This window comes from Hyperoodon ampullatus (genome assembly GCF_949752795.1).
Source record: "Hyperoodon ampullatus genome assembly, chromosome: 11".
NCBI lineage: Eukaryota > Metazoa > Chordata > Mammalia > Artiodactyla > Ziphiidae > Hyperoodon > Hyperoodon ampullatus.
This window is the reverse complement of record NC_136924.1, coordinates 7,647,282-7,666,053: the sequence shown is the minus strand read 5'-3', so window position 1 is coordinate 7,666,053 and position 18,772 is coordinate 7,647,282. Positions and strand designations below refer to the sequence as shown.

General features: G+C 34.3%; 1 protein-coding gene across 16 annotated transcripts in view; it reads left to right on the top strand.

The window, feature by feature from the left end:
* Positions 1-17,730, top strand: part of PPFIA2 (PTPRF interacting protein alpha 2) — a gene marked incomplete at both ends in the record, with an annotated part of 446,629 nt that extends 428,899 nt beyond the window's left edge. For 14 of the 16 annotated variants that reach the window (XM_079715013.1, XM_079715017.1, XM_079715014.1 and 11 more), the window contains 5 exons: positions 1,324-1,421; positions 7,142-7,317; positions 8,193-8,261; positions 14,235-14,394; positions 15,593-15,651. In XM_079715013.1, coding sequence (XP_079571139.1) covers positions 1,324-1,421; positions 7,142-7,317; positions 8,193-8,261; positions 14,235-14,394; positions 15,593-15,651 — 562 coding nt within the window. Of the gene's footprint in view, positions 1-1,323; positions 1,422-7,141; positions 7,318-8,192; positions 8,262-14,234; positions 14,395-15,592; positions 15,652-17,701 lie in introns of those variants that run through there. The other 2 variants (XM_079715018.1, XM_079715015.1) reach the window with 1 other exon arrangement.
* Between the last annotated feature and the right edge of the window lie 1,042 nt (positions 17,731-18,772).

Sequence of the window (18,772 nt, the reverse complement as noted above, 5' to 3'; positions counted from 1 at the left end):
TTCTAGATTTTCTTTTCATGCTTTTCTTTGTCCTTAGTGGGACCTTTATTTTGACAGCATTTCTTCAACTAATTTCCCTGTCCCCTAGAATTACCTATTTTCCCCAACTCCTGTGTTACTACCAGATTATTCTCTCTTAAACCAAAGCCTTTTATTTTCATTTTTATCCTCCTGTGAAAATTGTCCAATAATTTTTATTACCTTGACGGGTTCTACACTTACTCTGAATGCAAACTTTTCTTAATGTAACCCCATTCTCCATATAAAATCTTATTCCTCCTAACTTCCTGGCATAGATCTTCACTCTGGACAGAGGATCTATCACCACACACTTAACATTTCATCAGCAATCCTATGTTCGTGGTGCTCCATATCCTTTACTAACCCTCCCTCTGCCTGATCCTTTAAGGATCAGTCAGTTTTCTGCTCTTCCACAATATCCTTTCCACATAGAGTTTCAATATCTGCTGACTCGTTCCTTTCACATGTTTCTGTATCACTTAGAGTTGGTGGCTATTCATTTTGGTATTTGGTTCTGTATGTTATCACTTAACTCATTCATCTTTTTATTATTTATTTATAAATTTATTTATTTATTATTTTTGGCTGCATTTTGTCTTCGTTGCTGTGCTCAGGCTTTCTCTAGTTGTGGCAAGTGGGGGCTACTCTTTGTTGCAGTGTGCAGGCTTCTTATTGTGTTGGCTTCTCTCATTGCAGAGCATGGGCTCTAAGTGTGCGGGCTTCAGTAGTTGTGGCACGTGGGCTCAGTAGTTGTGGCTCATAGGCTCTAGAGCACAGGATCAGTAGTTGTGGTGTATGGGCTTAGTTGTTCCGTGGCCTGTGCAATCTTCCCGGACCAGGACTCAAACCAGTGTCATTCTTAACCACTGAACCACCAGAGAAGCCCCTCATTCATGTTTTTATATTATTTTTCTCATCAGCTAAAAAGAAAAGTATCCCTTTCTTATAACTTCCTTCTTGTCTCCATAATAATGACTCTTTTCAAAGGAGTAAAATGTTCATTTTTCTTCAAACAGTGTTGGAATAGCCTAATGGAAAACAAAGACATGTGGATGAACAACATAATCCAAGATTATTTTTAAGACTATGGTTATTTTATTTCGAAAATACTTTTTTTTTTTACTCTTTAGAAACACTGTGTGCTTAGAATAACTATAATTTTAATTCCCTCCAATTCTAAAGGATTTAATTACAAATGGAATTTATTAACCTGTTGCCTGAAGAAGTAGTGCATAGTGTTGACTATGCTTAATCCTCTACTGAGTAAACTAAATGTGTTTTCTCCTTTAAAAAAAAAAACAGAACAAGTTTACAATATGGAATTATGTGCTTAAAAAGGTTGAATTATGACCGAAAAGAACTAGAAAGAAGGCGAGAAGCAAGCCAACATGAAATAAAAGGTAATATGTCTTTCTTTCATATCAAATGCCTTTTTTTTTTCTGGGATTTTTAGCTTTCACTTTTATGAACCTAAAATGCTGTATGCATTATAATTGTCGTTAAGTAACATTAAGTATTCAGCTAGAAGAGTGTCATCATTATTTCTTTTTCATTACTTTTCTGATTAAAACTCAGAAAAGGATATCATCACTTTATAAGATAGATATCCCATTTGGGGAATATTCTTGATTTTCTGAATTGAGATTTATTCCTCTGAACTTATTACTTATATATTCTGTTTATCCTAAACATGCCTCCACATAGATAGTTTTGTCAGACTTTTAATAGAATATTCTCATTATGATTCAGAGAAACATGGTATATAATTTATTTACAGCAGTTTATCTCTGGTTTGCATCATTTGAATTCTATTTCAGTGACCAGATATTTTGTTTTTGTAATATAGTTGTTGAAATTATACAGGGATTTTTATATAGAAGTTACAGAGGGAATTTTCCCCTATAAATGAGACTAGTCCACTAATAATTTTAGCTAGGAATGATTTTAGAAACATTACTAACTGCTGCAACTATTGTTTGTACAAACCAATAAGACACTTCCTGTAACAGACTTATTAGAAAAGTACTATATTTAGTAATTAACCCTTTAAATGTTGAGCAGTACCTTAATATACAGGGGAAATAATTGTTTAAAAAGAACATGTTAGACTTTATACTTGTTAGAGACCACTTTATTTTTATTATTGTTGTTGTTGAAGGAAAATTTAATGATTAGGTATAAGATATAAATATCTACGGGACATTTTTGGGCAAAAATCATAAGCCCTTTTATGTCTATTTATACTTTTTAATGGAAAAAAGCCTCAAATTCTTTGAAGAAAATTTTGAGTAGAAGCAAAATAAACTCCTTATATTTCTGTTTACCATTACCCAGGAGTTGATATATGGAAGCATTTCATCAAATTCAGTAAGTGTTTGTACATTAATTGTTCAAAGTTAGGCACGAGTCTGTTTATTGTCATCTTCACTGCCTTTAGGGCTTACCTTAGACATGAAAATAGTCTATATTACACGTTACCCTTCCTCCCCATATTAAAGTTTAGCACTGTTTTATTCTTTCAGATCACCTATCTTAGACTTCTGTAGTTTTCATTTGTGATAAATATTGTCAGAAATCACTTTTATCTTTGGTAGTTCTTGGACAGTACATTAGTTAGAGTGGAATGGGTTTGAATGCCTGTGAAGGTGATTGATTAAAAGTATTTTTCTATATATGGTTCATTGGAGAGTAGACAGACACACAATGGGTTTCTTGTAACACTTCATTTGACTCATTACCTAGGAGCAAGAAAGTGTTCTTCCATTATCAAAATTGGGTTATTTGATTTCATTTTATTTTGGGGACCCAGGAAATTGCAAGTTGTTTTTAGAGCACTGCTGTTCAGTTGAATTGAAATTTGGGGACTAATTGGCCAAAGAAAGACACCAGAAGGAAGTCTGTGCTTGACCTAACAGAAGATGTTTTAGCACACAAATAGATTTTACCCGTGGGATACCCGTTTCTGGTTTTCTTTTTTGAAGTATTTTTTCCAATTAGATTTTATTATGCTTGGTCTCATCACATGAAATGCTTCTTATATAGACAGATGATTTGGCACTACATCAAATATTATATTAGTATTTGGCAATTGCTAGTTAGAGTGTAGCTCTGAGAAAAACTGCCAGGATTCACTATGATTATACACAGGCAACACCATGTGTGATGTAGCTGTGAGTGAGATCATAAATAGCCCGTTTCCTGTAACTGATCTGATGATATTTACAGGAATAACTCTTGACTGTGACTAGGGGTCTCTGTTATTATCTGAAGTGTTAATTAACCTTGACCTTAATGAACAGATTTCTGAAGTGAGACCATGTGAATATCAAGAATCTATAAGCATTTAATTTGTTGCCAGGAAACAGTCAACACTGATCTCTAGACATTTATTGTTTAGGTCAAGAGGATCCTTACAAAGCTTTAAAGTCAGAGCATAAATTTTGCTTGGAAACAGATTTATAGAAAGGGATCTGATTTACAAAATGAAAAAAAAAACAAAACTATGTTGTTCTGAAGAAGAGAATTCGGTATTAGTGTCTTATTTACCTTTACCTTGTTAATAAATGGATTATTTTATGCTTATTATTTCATGAATAACTACAGGTATGGCAATGGAATTTTTGGTAGACGTATATTTACAGAAATATGGTAACTACAAAATATGTCATAGACTATCAAAATACAAATTCAGCTCCAGAAAAGAACAAATACTTCCTATTTACAAATCCATTTAGTGTAAAGAAAACTCGACATTTTTGTTGAACTATTGTCCCATTAGTTTTTTAAATGTTGCATTTAGTAAAAATAATTGGAGAACTGTTACTGCCAACCATACATACCATACATACCTACCCAACTTTTGAAGTACAAGTGTGGTATAACCAGTAGTTAGAACTAATCAGTTGCTATCAACAGCAGCTGACTAATGTAACCAAAATATAATACCAACCAACTTACATCCTGTTTTCTGAGTCTAATGCCTCAATGGAAAAATTAATGAATGCTCAGAGGAAAACATATACTTTAGGACTGACCAGGGAGACCCAGTGAATATATATATATAATATAAAATTTCCATAGATAGTAAGGATTATTACCTAAGTCCTTTGCTTTGCTGAAGACATGGGGAAAGAAAGAGCTGAAACTCTGAGGGAGACAATAAACAGCCTACTTCCTGAAGAAATTCATTCTTTGGCTGGAGCAGGATATAGTAATGCGATTGTGGAAAGTGGGCATTTTGAGTCTTTCCTCACATGTTTCTCATTAAACTAAATCCAAAGAGAGACTTAGGGCCTTTCTTTTGAAATAAGATGGTTCAAGCCACAATAGGAGTTAAGTAGAGGTATGTGAGGTATATATACCTTCCAGATTCATATGCAAATGCTTTACTACCACCATGGATTGGTAGAGACAGAAAGAGTACAAATTAATCTGAGGAATTTCCACTTCTGACTATAATGGAATACATTAAATCAGATCAATCTTCAACCAAGAACAAGTAGAAAAACTAGATCAATCAATAAACAGCTGTTTGAAGGCAGCAGAAAGCAACTAAGACACCTGAGCCTTGAGAGGCCATGATCTTGAGAAAAAGAGAAATGTGTTGAGAGGTAAGCCTGATATTCTCTGCTGCTTTTCCCTGTCTTACAGAACAGGGGAGGGAACATTGTAATTTAGAGGTGCCAAAGCTGCCAGGCCTTGAGGAACCAAGAACCTGGAAAAACAGGAAATAAGTAAGCCTGACACTTTATGCAACGTTCCTCTTGAGGCATTTTTCAGTCACAAAGTCAGGGATTATATATACACACAAACACACACACACACATATATATATACATATATATATGTATATATATATATATATATAAAACATGTCAAATATTGAGGCAAAATGAGGAAAACCAAAAGGAATAAAACAGAAAATAGAAATATATCCACAAGTGACCCTGGATGATTTTTTTTCAGACATGGACTTTAAAACAATTGTGGTTAATGTGTTAAGAAAATAGGTGACAAAATGGAAAATTTTTAATAAATAGCTAGAATCAGTATGTTAAGAAATGATTAAGTGGAAATTTTAAGAAGCAGAAAGTTTAAACTGGAACTAATAATGAAATAAAAGATATATCAGTTGAAAATATCTGGCCTGAAACGTGAAAAGGAGAACAAAAGGATGAGTGATACAAAACAGATTATTAGAGACACTGGACACAGGGAGGAGTCTAGTATAGGTGTAATTGGAATCCCAGAAAGAGAGGTAAGAGAGAATGAGGAAGAAGCAATAGTTGAAAAGATACTGGTGGATTTTTTTTTTTTTTTTTTTTTTTTTTTTTGCGGTACGCGGGCCTCGCACTGCTGTGGCCTCTCCCGTTGCAGAGCACAGGCTCCGGACGCGCAGGCTCAGTGGCCATGGCTCACGGGCCCAGCCGCTCCGCGGCATGTGGGATCTTCCCAGACCGGGGCACGAACCCGTGTCCCCTGCATTGGCAGGCAGACCCCCAACCACTGCGCCACCAGGGAAGCCCCAAAGCAGCACTATTCTTAATAACCACAGTAGAATCCACCCAAATTTCCATCAACAGTAGAAGGGATAAATTGTGACATAATCATACAATGGAATACTAAATAAACAAGCTACTGCTATTTGCCATAGCATGGGTGAACCCTATATTGAGTGAAGATACATATTGTACGACAGCATTTATAAGACACTAAAAAATCAGGCAAAATTAATCTGGCGTGAGCATAGTCAGAATATTGGTTATTGTTGAGGTGAGGATAATAACTGAGAAAGGACATGAGGGGACCTCTGGTGCTGATGTATCACTTTATTGCTTTGATGTTATACACAAGAAAATCTGAATTGGTTATAAATTAATGCATTAGGACAAATTATTAATGCTTTTGAAAAACTTAATATATAAATATTCTCCCCACACACACACACACACAAAGAAGAAAATACTAATAAGATTTTTGCAGACAATTTAAATTGGGGAAATGAACAGTTGAAGTTGAAGAATAGTTCCCAAAGTATTCTTTATACTTTTTCTGGATAAGGTATAAATTTCATTCTGAAAGAAAAAAAAAATTAATAGAAAAACTTACTTTTACTGTACTAGTAAATTATGCATTTAATTTCCCTTTCTAGAAATGAAAAAAAGTTTTCTTTTTTTAGAAAAAAAGTTTTAATAATTTTCTCATTTCCCCTTAAGGATTAGAAAAAAAGGCTTAATTCTTTTCTTATTTCCCCTTAAGTTCCTCAAAATTCTTTCTTTTCAATGGAACATTCTGGTCCTTCTGACTGTTTTGCTGGCTATTATGTAGTATTATGTCAACTTATAATGAGAAGGAATGGAAAAAGGATAAAATATACTTTGATATGTTTTGGTCTAAAAAGGTATATATGACATTTTTCTCTAAAGGTTTTAGTTTTAGAAAATAAAATTCAAAGTGTTTTGTACCTTAGTAAAATATTGAGTTTCAACCTAAAAGGAAAAACAACTTATGACTTGAAAGTGGTTGATTTTTGGATTAGTATGTGTTGGAGAAATAATGGATTGACAAAATAGTAGGGTAAGTATCAAACTATTGAGTGCCTGTTCTCTTACTATTCTGTTCTCTGACTTATTGCTTCAGATGGAAAAAAAAAGTTTCTTCTAGCCTATACACAATAGTTAGGTAGTAGTTTAAAAATACTCTGATGAAGAACCATTTTAGATTGTCATCTTGCTCTCTTGACTGAAGAGCTGTATATGGACACAAATAAGAAATGTCCCCATCTGGTGGTAAAAGCATTGAACTTCAGACAGACCCCTAGAACTCCAGAATGAAAACAAGAAACACTTTGAGACATGATGTTCCATGTGATGGAAATGCTCTCATTTCAGTGATAACAAACACTCTTAAAATCACAAATTGTTTTCTGGGCTAAAAGTAGAAAGGGTTAGTTATTAGAATGGTAAATATATGTAACACAAGGAGCCAGCTGCACTAGGGAGTGGATAAAGAAGCCAGCATAAATGCTGACTTGGCCAGACGCCTGTGGCTCATTTCAGCCAGCAGTTTTTATTTACTATGCAAAATACTGCAGCCTAAAATGATGCACCTCTTTTTCTAGATGTGTTGGTGTGGAGCAATGATCGAGTTATTCGCTGGATACAAGCAATTGGACTTCGAGAATATGCAAATAATATTCTTGAAAGTGGTGTGCATGGCTCACTTATAGCCCTGGATGAGAACTTTGACTACAGCAGCTTAGCTTTATTACTACAGATTCCAACACAGAACACCCAGGCAAGCCCCTTTGTGCTGTAGTTGCACTGTGTCCTGGCTTATGTAAGGACAAAGTAAACTTTTAGGAAAAAAAAGTCGGCTGTGTATTCATGATTCCTAATGGGAGCTAGTTCAACCTTTGATAATATGTCACTGGGACTTTAATTTCAAGCTACTGGATTTCTAGCCAAAACAAAATCATAAAATTAAGTAGAAAGGGATTTAGAAGTTATGTGGTCCAACCTCCCACCTGAATGCCAGATTCCCCCAAACAATCTCTCTGACAGATGGCCTTTAGTCTCTGCCTGAGGGGCAGCCATTTCTATTTACATGTCTGAATTTTACAGACACTCAGCTCTGGGTGTGCCATTGATTCCCAAGTCTGGATAATTATTTGAATTGCTGGAGTTCCTTAAAAATTTAAAATAAAACGTGCAATCTACATCACAAGCCTAAGAAATCAGATATCAAGAGATAGGACACAGGAACCCTAATCATTTAGTTTCCCCAGATGATGATGATTGGCCAGGTTTGAGAACTACCTGCATAGACTTGATAAAAATGTGGCAGTCTAACTTTACTTTTTATTTCATTTTTATATATTTCAAAGTTTACATAAAATATTCAATTGGAATAAAGTAACAGAGTGAGGTCAAACCCTTTGACCTCAGACGTTTATGTGAGGCTGTCTCTACTGTCCACAGACTAAAGAAAATTGCCCTTCCTTGTGTTTATAGTTAAAATTTACAATGGCTTATAGATATGGAGGATGAAAAAAATGAGACCCCTGTAAATAAAACAGGTTATTGGAATGTTTTCTCAGGTAAATATAATCGCTATGATTTTTCAAGTAAAAGGTGACTTCAATGATGTTAACTCTAATCTGATCTCGACAGGCAAGGCAGATTCTCGAAAGGGAATACAATAACCTCCTGGCTCTGGGAACTGAACGGCGACTGGATGAAGTAAGTCTTTGTCTGTCATTGTCATTCAAAAGGGACCTGGGACAGTACAAGTACACTTAAAATTTTTTTTAATTCAAAAAATTTTTTATTGAAGTATAGTTGATATACAATATTATATGTTATAGTGTACAACATAGTGATTCTCAATTTTTAAAGGTTATACTCCATTTATAATTATTATAAAAAATTGGCTATATTCCCCGTGTTGTTCAACATATCCTTGTAGCTATTTTATACATTATAGATTGTACCTCTTAAGCCCCAACCCTATTTTACCCCTCCACCCTTCCCTCTCCCCACTGGTAACCACTAGTTTGTTCGCTATATCTGTGAATCTGTTTCTTTTTTTGTTATATTCACTAGTTTGCTTTTTTTTTAATTTCACATATAAGTGATATCATATAGTATTTGTCTTTCTCTGACATAATTATTTCACTTAGCATAATACCCTCCGAGTCCATCCATGTTGCTGCAAATGGCAAAATTTCATTCTTTTTTATGGCTTAGTATTCCATAGTATATATACATGCAACATCTTTTTTATCCATTCATCTATTGATGAACACTTAGGTTGCTTCCATATCTTGGCAATTGTAAATAATGCTGCTATGAACATTGGGGTGCATGTATCTTTTTGAATTAGTGTTTTCATTATTTTCGGATATATACCGAGGAGTGGAATTGCTGGGTCACGTGGTAGTTCTACTTTTAGTTTTTTGAGAAACCTCCATACTGATTTCCACAATGGCTGCAGCAATTTACGTTCCCACCAACAGTGTACAAGGGTTCCCTTTTTGCCACATCCCCTCCAGCATTTCTTATTTGTGTTCTTTTTGATGACAGCCATTCTGACAGGTGTGAAGTGATATCTCATTATGGTATTAATTTGCATTTCTCTGATGATTAATGATGTTGAGCATCTTTTCACAAGTCTGCTGACCATCTGAATGTCCTCTTTGGAAAAATGTCTATTCACGTCTTCTGCCCATTTTTTAATTGGGTTGTTTCTTTTTGTTGTCGAGTTATATGAGCTATTTATATATTTTGGATATTAACCCCTTATCAGTCATATCATTTGCAAATATTTTCTCCTGTTCAGTAGGTTGTCTTTCTAGCTACTATTGTGGAATTCTCTATTTCTCCCTTCAGTTCTGTCAGGCGTTGTTTCATGTATTTTGGGACTCTGTTGTTAGGTGCACATAATTATATCATTTTGATGAATTGACCCTTTTATCATTATAAAATATCTGTCTTTAGTATATTTCTTGGTCTTAAAGTCTATTTTATTTAATATTGGTATAGACATTTTACCTCACTTGTGGTTACTGTTTGCATGATGTATATTTTTTCATTCTTTTGCTTTCAACCTATTTGTGTCTATGCATCTAAAATGTCTCTTGTAGGGAGTGTATAATTGAATCTTGTTTTTTTAATCTGGTGTGATAATGTTTAAGTCATTCACATTTAGTCTGAATGTTTAAGTTATTTATATTTAGAGTAATTATTGATATGGTTGGATTTCTCTGTGCAATTTTATTTTTTTCTATATGCTTCATGTCTTTTGTTCTTGTTGTGCTTCTGTTCTTCCTTTACTGTCTTCTTTTGTGTTAAATACTTTTCTAATGTACATTTTAATTCCTTTGTGATTTATTATATTTTTGAGTTACTAGTCTGTTTGTTCTAGAGATTATATGTAATTTATCACAATATACTTCAGATTAATACTAACTCAATTCTAATAAATTATCAACACTTTGCTCCAATATAGCTCAATTCCCTCCCTTACCCTTTGTGCTATTATTGTCATATATATTACATCCATATGTGTTATAAATCCAATAATAGTGTTATAATTATTGTTTCATATGTCTTTTTAAAAATTTAAGGGGAGAAAAAATATATTTATAGAATTTTTAATATTAAACCACATATTTATCATTTCTGGTTCTTTTCATTTTCTTCTGTGGATTCAAGTTACTGTCCAGTGTCCTTTCCTTTCTCCAATATAACTCTATTCCCTCTTTATGTTATAAACCTGACAATTGTTTTTTAACTCAGTTAAGAGAATACAAGAGAAAAATATGTTTATAGTGTCTTTGTATTTACCTATATAATTGCCTTTTGCTCTTTATTTCTTCATGTGGATTCAGTTTACTGTCAGGTATCCTTTCCTTTTACCCTGAAGAACTTCCTTTAGTATTTTTTATAAGGCAGGCCTGTTAGCAACAAATTCTCACTCTTTGTTTGTCTGGGAGTGTCTTTATTTCACCTTCATTGTTGAAGGATACTTTTATTGGACAAAGACTTCTTGATTGACAGGATTTTTTTCTTTCAGCACTTTGAATATGCCATCTCATTCCTTCTGGCCTCCATTGTTTCTGATACAAAATTAGCTGTTAATTTTATTGTGGTTCCCTTGTATGATACATCAATTTCTCTCATGTTCAAGATTTCCGCTTTCTTTTAACAGTTTTACTATGATGTCTACTTGGACTTTGGATGTGTAAATTAATGTTTTTCATCAAATTTTTGAATTTTTGGACTATTATTTCTTCAAATATGTTTTTCTGCCTAATTCACTCCTCTTCTGGAATTCCCATTAAGTGTATATTGTGTGTTCAAAGATGTTCCATGGGTATCTGAGGCTCTGTTCATTTTTCATTTTTTTTCTTTCTGTTCTTTAGACTGAATAATCTCAATTGCTGTATCTTCAAGTTTGCTGATTCTTTATTCTTCCAGCTCAAAGATGCTATTGAACCTCTCTAGTGAATTTTTTTTTCCAGAAATGGCTTTTATTTATTTATTTATTTTTGGCTGTGTTGGATCTTCGTTTCTGTGCGAGGGCTTTCTCTAGTTGCGGCGAGCGGGGGGGGCCACTCTTCATCGTGGTGCACAGGCCTCTCACTATCGCGGCCTCTCTTGTTGCAGAGCACGGGCTCCAGTTGCACAGGCTCAGTAGTTGTGGCTCACGGGCCTAGTTGCTCCGTGGCATGTGGGATCTTCCCAGACCAGGGCTCGAACCTGTGTCCCCTGCATTGGCAGGCAGATTCTCAACCACTGCGCCACCAGGGAAGCCCCTTCTAGTGAATTTTCAATTTCAGTTATTTCACATTTCAATTCCAGAATTTCCGTTAGATTCTCGCTCTCTTTCTCTGTATATATATAATATATATATCATATATATAATACATCATATATGTGTATAATTTCTGTCTATTGATATCCTCTATTTGATGAGTCATTTGATGAGTCTTTCCTTTTTTTTAACATCTTTATTGGAGTATAATTGCTTTACAATGGTGTGTTAGTTTCTGCTTTATAACAAAGTGAATCAGTTATACATATACACATATCCCCATATCTCTTCCCTCTTTCATCTCCCTCCCTCCCACCCTCCCTATCCCACCCCTCTAGGTGGTCACAAAGGCCATTCTCTAGTAGGTTTGCATCTTTATTCCCTCCTTGCCCCTAGGTTCTTCATGGCCATTTTGGTTTTTTTTTTAGACTCCATATATATGTGTTAGCATACAGTATTTTTCTCTTTCTGACTTACTTCACTCTGTATGACAGACTCTAGGTCCACCCACCTCACTACAAATAACTCAATTTCTTTTTATGTCCATTATGGTTTATTACAGGATATTGAATATAGGTTCCTGTGTTGTACAGTATAGCCTTGTTATGTATTTTATATATAGTAGTTTGTATCTGCTTTTAATCCTTATTCTTGTTTAATCAAAAAGATAGTCTGCATAAATACATACACACTTTTAAATACAATTATTATCCTTACTTAAAAGTTGGAAAAATAATTTTAATAAAAATTATTAAAGATCTGTCATATCGTTAGATTCTAAAATGCAGACTGACCTGAAGTAGAGGTCCAGTCAGAGACACAAGTCTATGTGGGTTCTAGTGTTGCTTAAAAGTAATGAACAAGTTGAAAGGCCTAAATGGAATGTTATTATCTGCCTTTAAAATATGCTGCCTCTTTTTATTACTAAAAAAGCACGATTTTATCATTCAAACCCTCTAGTCACTTTTGTCTCAGTTTTTTGTTTCTTTGTTTGATTTTGGTTTTGTTTTTTGATTGTGAACAAAAATATCTAAACAACTTAGCTGGAGCCAGAATAGACTTGTTTCTGGGGCTGATCGCATTTAGATTCCACTGAAATGATTTGAGAAGTGTTCATGTGCTGCTACAGACAGAGGATATCCTCAGTTGAGAGCATATCTTTCAATCTCCTCTCCTCTCCTCTTTTCCTATGATGTTGTTGCTTATAGTTCCCATTAACTTTCTGCAGTAACACTATGTTGAAAGAACAGAAGTTAAGGAATCATGATTTAAATTCTCAACTTACTGGCATATGTGTGAGCCCTTATCTCACACATTATAGGAGCTGTATATTCCTACAATGTAATGTAATGTTTTATAGGACTGAAGAAAATTTATGTTCATGCAACAACTTCTCCAAGATTCAAGAAGTCAGAGAGGCCACAACTGTGAAATTCTGCTTCTTTTTTCCATTTATAAACATTTGGAGGTCTAAGGCAAAGTAAAATGCAGCAGCTGAGAAGAGTAGCAGAAATCTCTTAAAGTGTAAAATGGCTATCAAATCTAAACAAAATTTATATATTAATAATAAGGATTCTAAAAGAAAAATGGATAAATGTAATTACATAAATGATTTTATTTTCCCCAGATTAACCTTGTATGCTACTTAAATTAGTAGTCTATGATGAAGAATACTTTATAGTGTTTCTTATTTATAACAATAATTTAGGCTGAATATCTATCTATATTCTCTATGCCCACATGAAGTCACCTGAGCTAACAGAGTCAACCACACATATTTAACTATAATTTTAGGGAGTAGACAGTCCTTTCTTAGATGAAAAACTTAGTGATATAAGAAGATAAGGTCTATGTAGAATGATTAATATTTTCCTTAGATTAGAAACAAAGAATATCAGTCAAATGGTAAATTACATACTGTTGCTTACCAATTCAGAGAAAATAATTGTTTGTCTGCAGGTACAATGTGTATGCACAGAGAGGGAAGATTTTATGCAATTAAGATACAATAGAATCAGCAACAAGAATTACATTGTAAAACAGCAACCAGAGTTACATTATGCTTTTAGTGGCATCTAATGAGCTCATGTATTAAAAGGAAGGTGACCATTTGCATAGGTTTTTCAACAAACTACAAGTTAATTCTGTATCAGCTGAAATCTAGCAAATGACAAATTTAGTTTCTTACACAGAATATAAATTATCGTATCCCATATGAGACAGGCTGTATCAAATATAGATTTCCCATAACACATATCTTGTATACATAAAAGCAAAATTCATGAATTAATCAAGTGTGTGAATCAAATAGTGTTTACCCAATACTTATTCAACTAAGTATATCATCTCATAACATAAAAACAGTTGGCATGAAGTGCAACAAAGTATACCCAATATTCTTTTTGGAAAAACTTTGGGGTTTTATTTTAAATTTTCAAAGATTTTACTTTCATATATGTTTTAGATTCGAAATCATATGAACTTTTTTTTTTTTTTTTTTTTTGCGGTATGCGGGCCTCTCACTGTTGTGGCCTCTCCCATTGCGGAGCACAGGCTCCGGACGCGCAGGCTCAGCGGCCATGCCTCACGGGCCTAGCCGCTCCGCGGCATGTGGGATCTTCCCAGACTGGGGCACGAACCCGCATCCCCTGCATCGGCAGGCGGACTCTCAACCACTGTGCCACCAGGGAAGCCCCATATGAACTTTTTAATAAAAACATTTCTATTTCACATATCCTGCATTCTCATTTTGGAATCAATATAACCCTTGAAATAAAGTATAATATTCCGTATGTATACTTTACAGACTGAATGTAAATAATCAGTGTTACATGTTTTAAGCACCTGGACTAGTTTACTTGTTTTCATTACATCAAGTTGTATCTCTGTACTGGCAGAGCGATGACAAGAATTTCAGGCGTGGGTCGACCTGGAGAAGGCAGTTTCCTCCCCGTGAAGTACATGGAATCAGCATGATGCCTGGGTCCTCAGAAACATTACCGGCTGGATTTAGGTTAACCACAACATCGGGGCAGTCAAGGAAAATGACAACGGATGGTACAGTAGTTTTGCATTTCTGCTTATAAAGTAAAAAGCTTGTTTAGCAAATGCTATCATTCTCTGATCTTGCATAGCTTTCTAGAATTGATTCTTTTCTTAAGTTGGTTTGCTCTGCTTGAAGTTTACTTTGCTTTCATCAGACCATACTCTGCTAATGCATGAACTCATGGCACTTTATTCATATTTTAAAAATAATTTAAAATATCCTAAAAAGGACAATTTTGGCTAATGTCCACATCTAGGAAGAAAAACATCTGCATGATTTGTGTTTCTTTACTCTTCTAGTCACCAAGTAAATAATTTGTTTAGAGGATGGATTTGGACTAAAGGTCCTTAATAAATGGAAATTAACTCCACTGTCACCCTACATGCTTGAATATTGCAAGTTTTCTATTTCATCTTAAAAACTCAGACTCATCAGATATTCTCATCTATGACCAAGGCAGAAGGCCTTAAATAAACAAGCACAACGTGAGAAGAGAATTAAACAAACACAAAACCGACAGTAATTTCCCAATTAGTATTTCCTTCTGTGGACATTAGACTTGTGTTATATACTTCACAAAGGAAGACAGCCATTCTGGAGGAGAGACAAATTTGAAGTTGTAGTCACAAAGTTATGTCTGTCTGGTAAGCATTAAACAAAAAAGTCCCACTCTCTTTATTGAGACACTCATCTAGAATTATTATTTCTTGTCAAGGTGATAGTTATCATGGCCCTTAAAATAAGTTCCATTATAAACCATGATCTTTGATCTATATTCCATGATCTTTGATCTATATTTCTTCTAAGTTGTTACTATTATGGAACACATTAACAAAATTCATGAGCAATTTAACATGATTAAAATGAGTATAGAAGCTTTTCAGTATTGGAGGGGAAGACAATCCATCATACTGAATTCTCCAAGAGCAATCTTTGCTTCAAAAACAGGAGCACCCAGGGGAACTGTTCTTGTTAACAGATTTCATCTAAGGAGGAATACACAACTTGAAAGCTCAGGTGAATCACATTGGAATAAATTTTCTTTAGTAGCTTGTCTTGAGAAAAGGAATATGAGTGGCTTCTATCTGAGAGAAAGAAGGTCTATTAATATGTTCAGATCCCTTTATGCAGGGAAAATAAATCTTTCTCATCTGAAATTTTGTACTCAAGTCATCCAAGTCCCTCTAAAGCCCTTTTCTCCGTTTGCAGTTCCTTCATCAAGACTGCAGAGGTTAGACAACTCCACTGTTCGCACATACTCATGTTGACAAGCCACTCAAAGGAGGCAGCACTGACTTGCTGTGAGTAGTTTTCCTTGGCTGACAAAAAACAAACCACCAAAAAAAATGGAACCTACATAGACTAGTATATATACACGATACTCTTCATTGTGGCCTAGCAGTACAGAAGTGAGATAACCCCTTTGAATTGCTAGAGAGTGGAAAGGTTCTTTATATTGTAACTCTTAATCTAGGATTTCCTATCACCATCTGTCTACTATGGTTTAAGGCCCATCTGTTGGAGGCCTGTCACTATCTTTTTACACATCAATGGGTTGCTACTACACTGGTTTCTACTTTTTCGTAGCACTTTATATTGATGCATATAGGATTTTACTGATGAGAGTTTGGCACTTACAGAATAATACACTTTTAAGTGAGTATTTTATATAGGGGAAGTTGAAATAGGCAAATGGTATTCTAGTAGGTACCCAGAGTAAAACAGTGGCAGAATCAGGAAAATGATTTGGAGGTGACTGCACATTAAAAACAAAAGTATAACTGAAAAATCTGAACTTCTGGTATGTTGTTTTTCATCGATGTGATTAATATTTGTTGAAAACGTATAGGAATTTTAAGTATCTGGGGTTTATAGCAGATAGAAACCAAGTGAAATAACATTATAACAATGGCGGACAGGACAGAAAACCATCCTATATAATCATAAGATATAAGGCATTTGTACTTCGAGAAATACTAATTGATGGAATCTACTTTCCAAATCCATATGAAAATGGAGTTTTATTGGAAACTGGTCTTAGTAAAACTGTGTTTTCATAGAAAATAAATGTCAAGAACTCATAGACATTTTTTAATCTACAACTGTGCTTTACCAAAATATTCTACCATTTACGATGAATTAAAATTTTGGAGAAACACTTTTTAGAGCAATATTTAGAACCAAATATGTGCACAGGGATGGGGAGAGGAACAGCTCATCTTGTGCTGTTTATTCATTGCCTTGAACTAAAAGCTCCACACAATTTACTGATGGTCTTTGGGGCCTAATATAGGAGCTGATATGCTGCCTTATTTGGGTCACTATTTGAAGCTGCTGCTGATAAAACAAAAAGCTTTCAGATAAGAGATTTAATTTCAGAATGTAAAACCCTAACATTAAAAATTTAATTATGGTATACAATTTGGCATCTTATTAGGCATGATCTAAAATTTGTAATAATTTGGCTAAATAACAGGCTTTCCAAAATACTGTTTGTAATAGTTTCTACACATAACATGATAATTTACCAGGAACTAGAATTAGAATACTTCACTAATTTACAAATGACTATTTAATATGTTGAGTAGTGCTTGCTTCTTAGCTCTTGACTGATGGGTAGAATTACTCTTTAACTATTTGTAATCTATATTTTGTGCTTGGCATTCTAGTTCATATTTCCTAGTTTTTACCATTAAATGGGATAAAGGTATTTATTTCCAATAAGTTAATCTGGGACAACCAATTTCTATTGTGAGGAAACATTAGCATTTTTATTATTAACACAATTCAGAACATATCATTTATCTCTTGTGTCGGGATAGTAATTGTGACCTTTTCCTAAGTATATTATGACTGGAAAGAATCAGTGATGCCACATCACTAACCCAGATTCTTTATATGTTACTGATTATCACTATGTTTTTGTCACAATTAAACAAAGGTCTCTTTTGAAGAGCTCTAAAATATATGAGTTAGAATACAGATCTATTCCATGGAATAGGTCAACTCAACTCAATTTATTAACGAGCAAGCTGTACGCTTTTCAAAAGGACTGCTGAGGTTTTCTGTGACTACCTTTGTTTATATTACTGCCATACTTTCTACAAAGTTGAGCAAATCTTATTTATGAACCTCGCCTGCACAAAATTAGAAAGGAGCAAATATTAATTACATACAGCCATTGGTTAGACCTGAGATGATATCCTACCCTTAGGACAAAAGTGGGCAGGATGCATGGAGGTGCACCAAGAGTCACAGAGGGAGATTTTCCAATCTGGGATCTTTCAGTAAACTAATGCTGTCCATTACATATTTTAGATGTCGTCTTTTCAGTCTACTCTACCTAAAGTGCACTACCATCTAAGAAGATAAGCAGTGAAAACCTTTGTGAAGACTGAATTCTAAGGAAATAATCACAACTAATGGTTTATTAAGCTGAAAATGTGATTTTAGGGGGAGTCAGTCAGATATTAAGTTTGATTAGTTTACTACAATTGTAAGAAAATGCTTAAGTCATTTGAATAATAAGCATCATCCACATCATAAATTCTGTACAACAGATAGATGCTTTTATGAAATGGAGCCACTTGTTTTTTCATGTTTTATTGTAATATACTTGGCATTTATGTATTACTGTGTATGCATTTCTTTTTAAATGTGTAAGTCTTATGTAAATGGATATAAATATGATTTTTTAAAAAATAAAATATATGGTTCATGGAGTCTTGAGTGCAAACATTTGACAATTCCAAGTACTGTTTGTATTTTACCATTCCACCATTTTTACAGTTTTTGAATTGTAACAAATTGATATGTTTCCTGGAAGCATGTTTCATGCTTCCACGTGTTTCTCCTTCAAGTCTGTCAATCCTTAAAGCTGAAAACCTGCCTCTGATCATGTAAAAAAGAATGATTTAACCTGGAACTGGAGCCAAAAATAGAACTTTAAAGGAAATCAGGGATGTCCTATATCTTTAGAAATAGCACTGTGATGGCTCGATCTCCTTTTCAATACAAAACAAAGCCAAACTGTTTACAAGAGTCAAAAGCAATTATTTAAAAAAATTTATAAAGAAAAAAAATCTCTTCTTATTACCTGTGGACCAAGGGAAAAAAAAAAAAAAACTTCTTTACTAAGAACCACATGTTCATCCAAATACCTTGAACCTCCAGCCAGCCCTGTTCAGTGAATGTCAACCACTGCAGAGTCTGAGGTCATTTCCACTGGAAAAAGCAAAACCCCAGAAACCTTTCCCTTTTGTCAATGTAACAGGGCATTAGCCAGACTCATGTCTAACGTTATATGCTTTTAGCCGAGAAGGCCTTGTTGCGACTTCCCTGAAGTCAGTCTTATCAGAGGAAATAAAGACAGAATGATTAACATATATA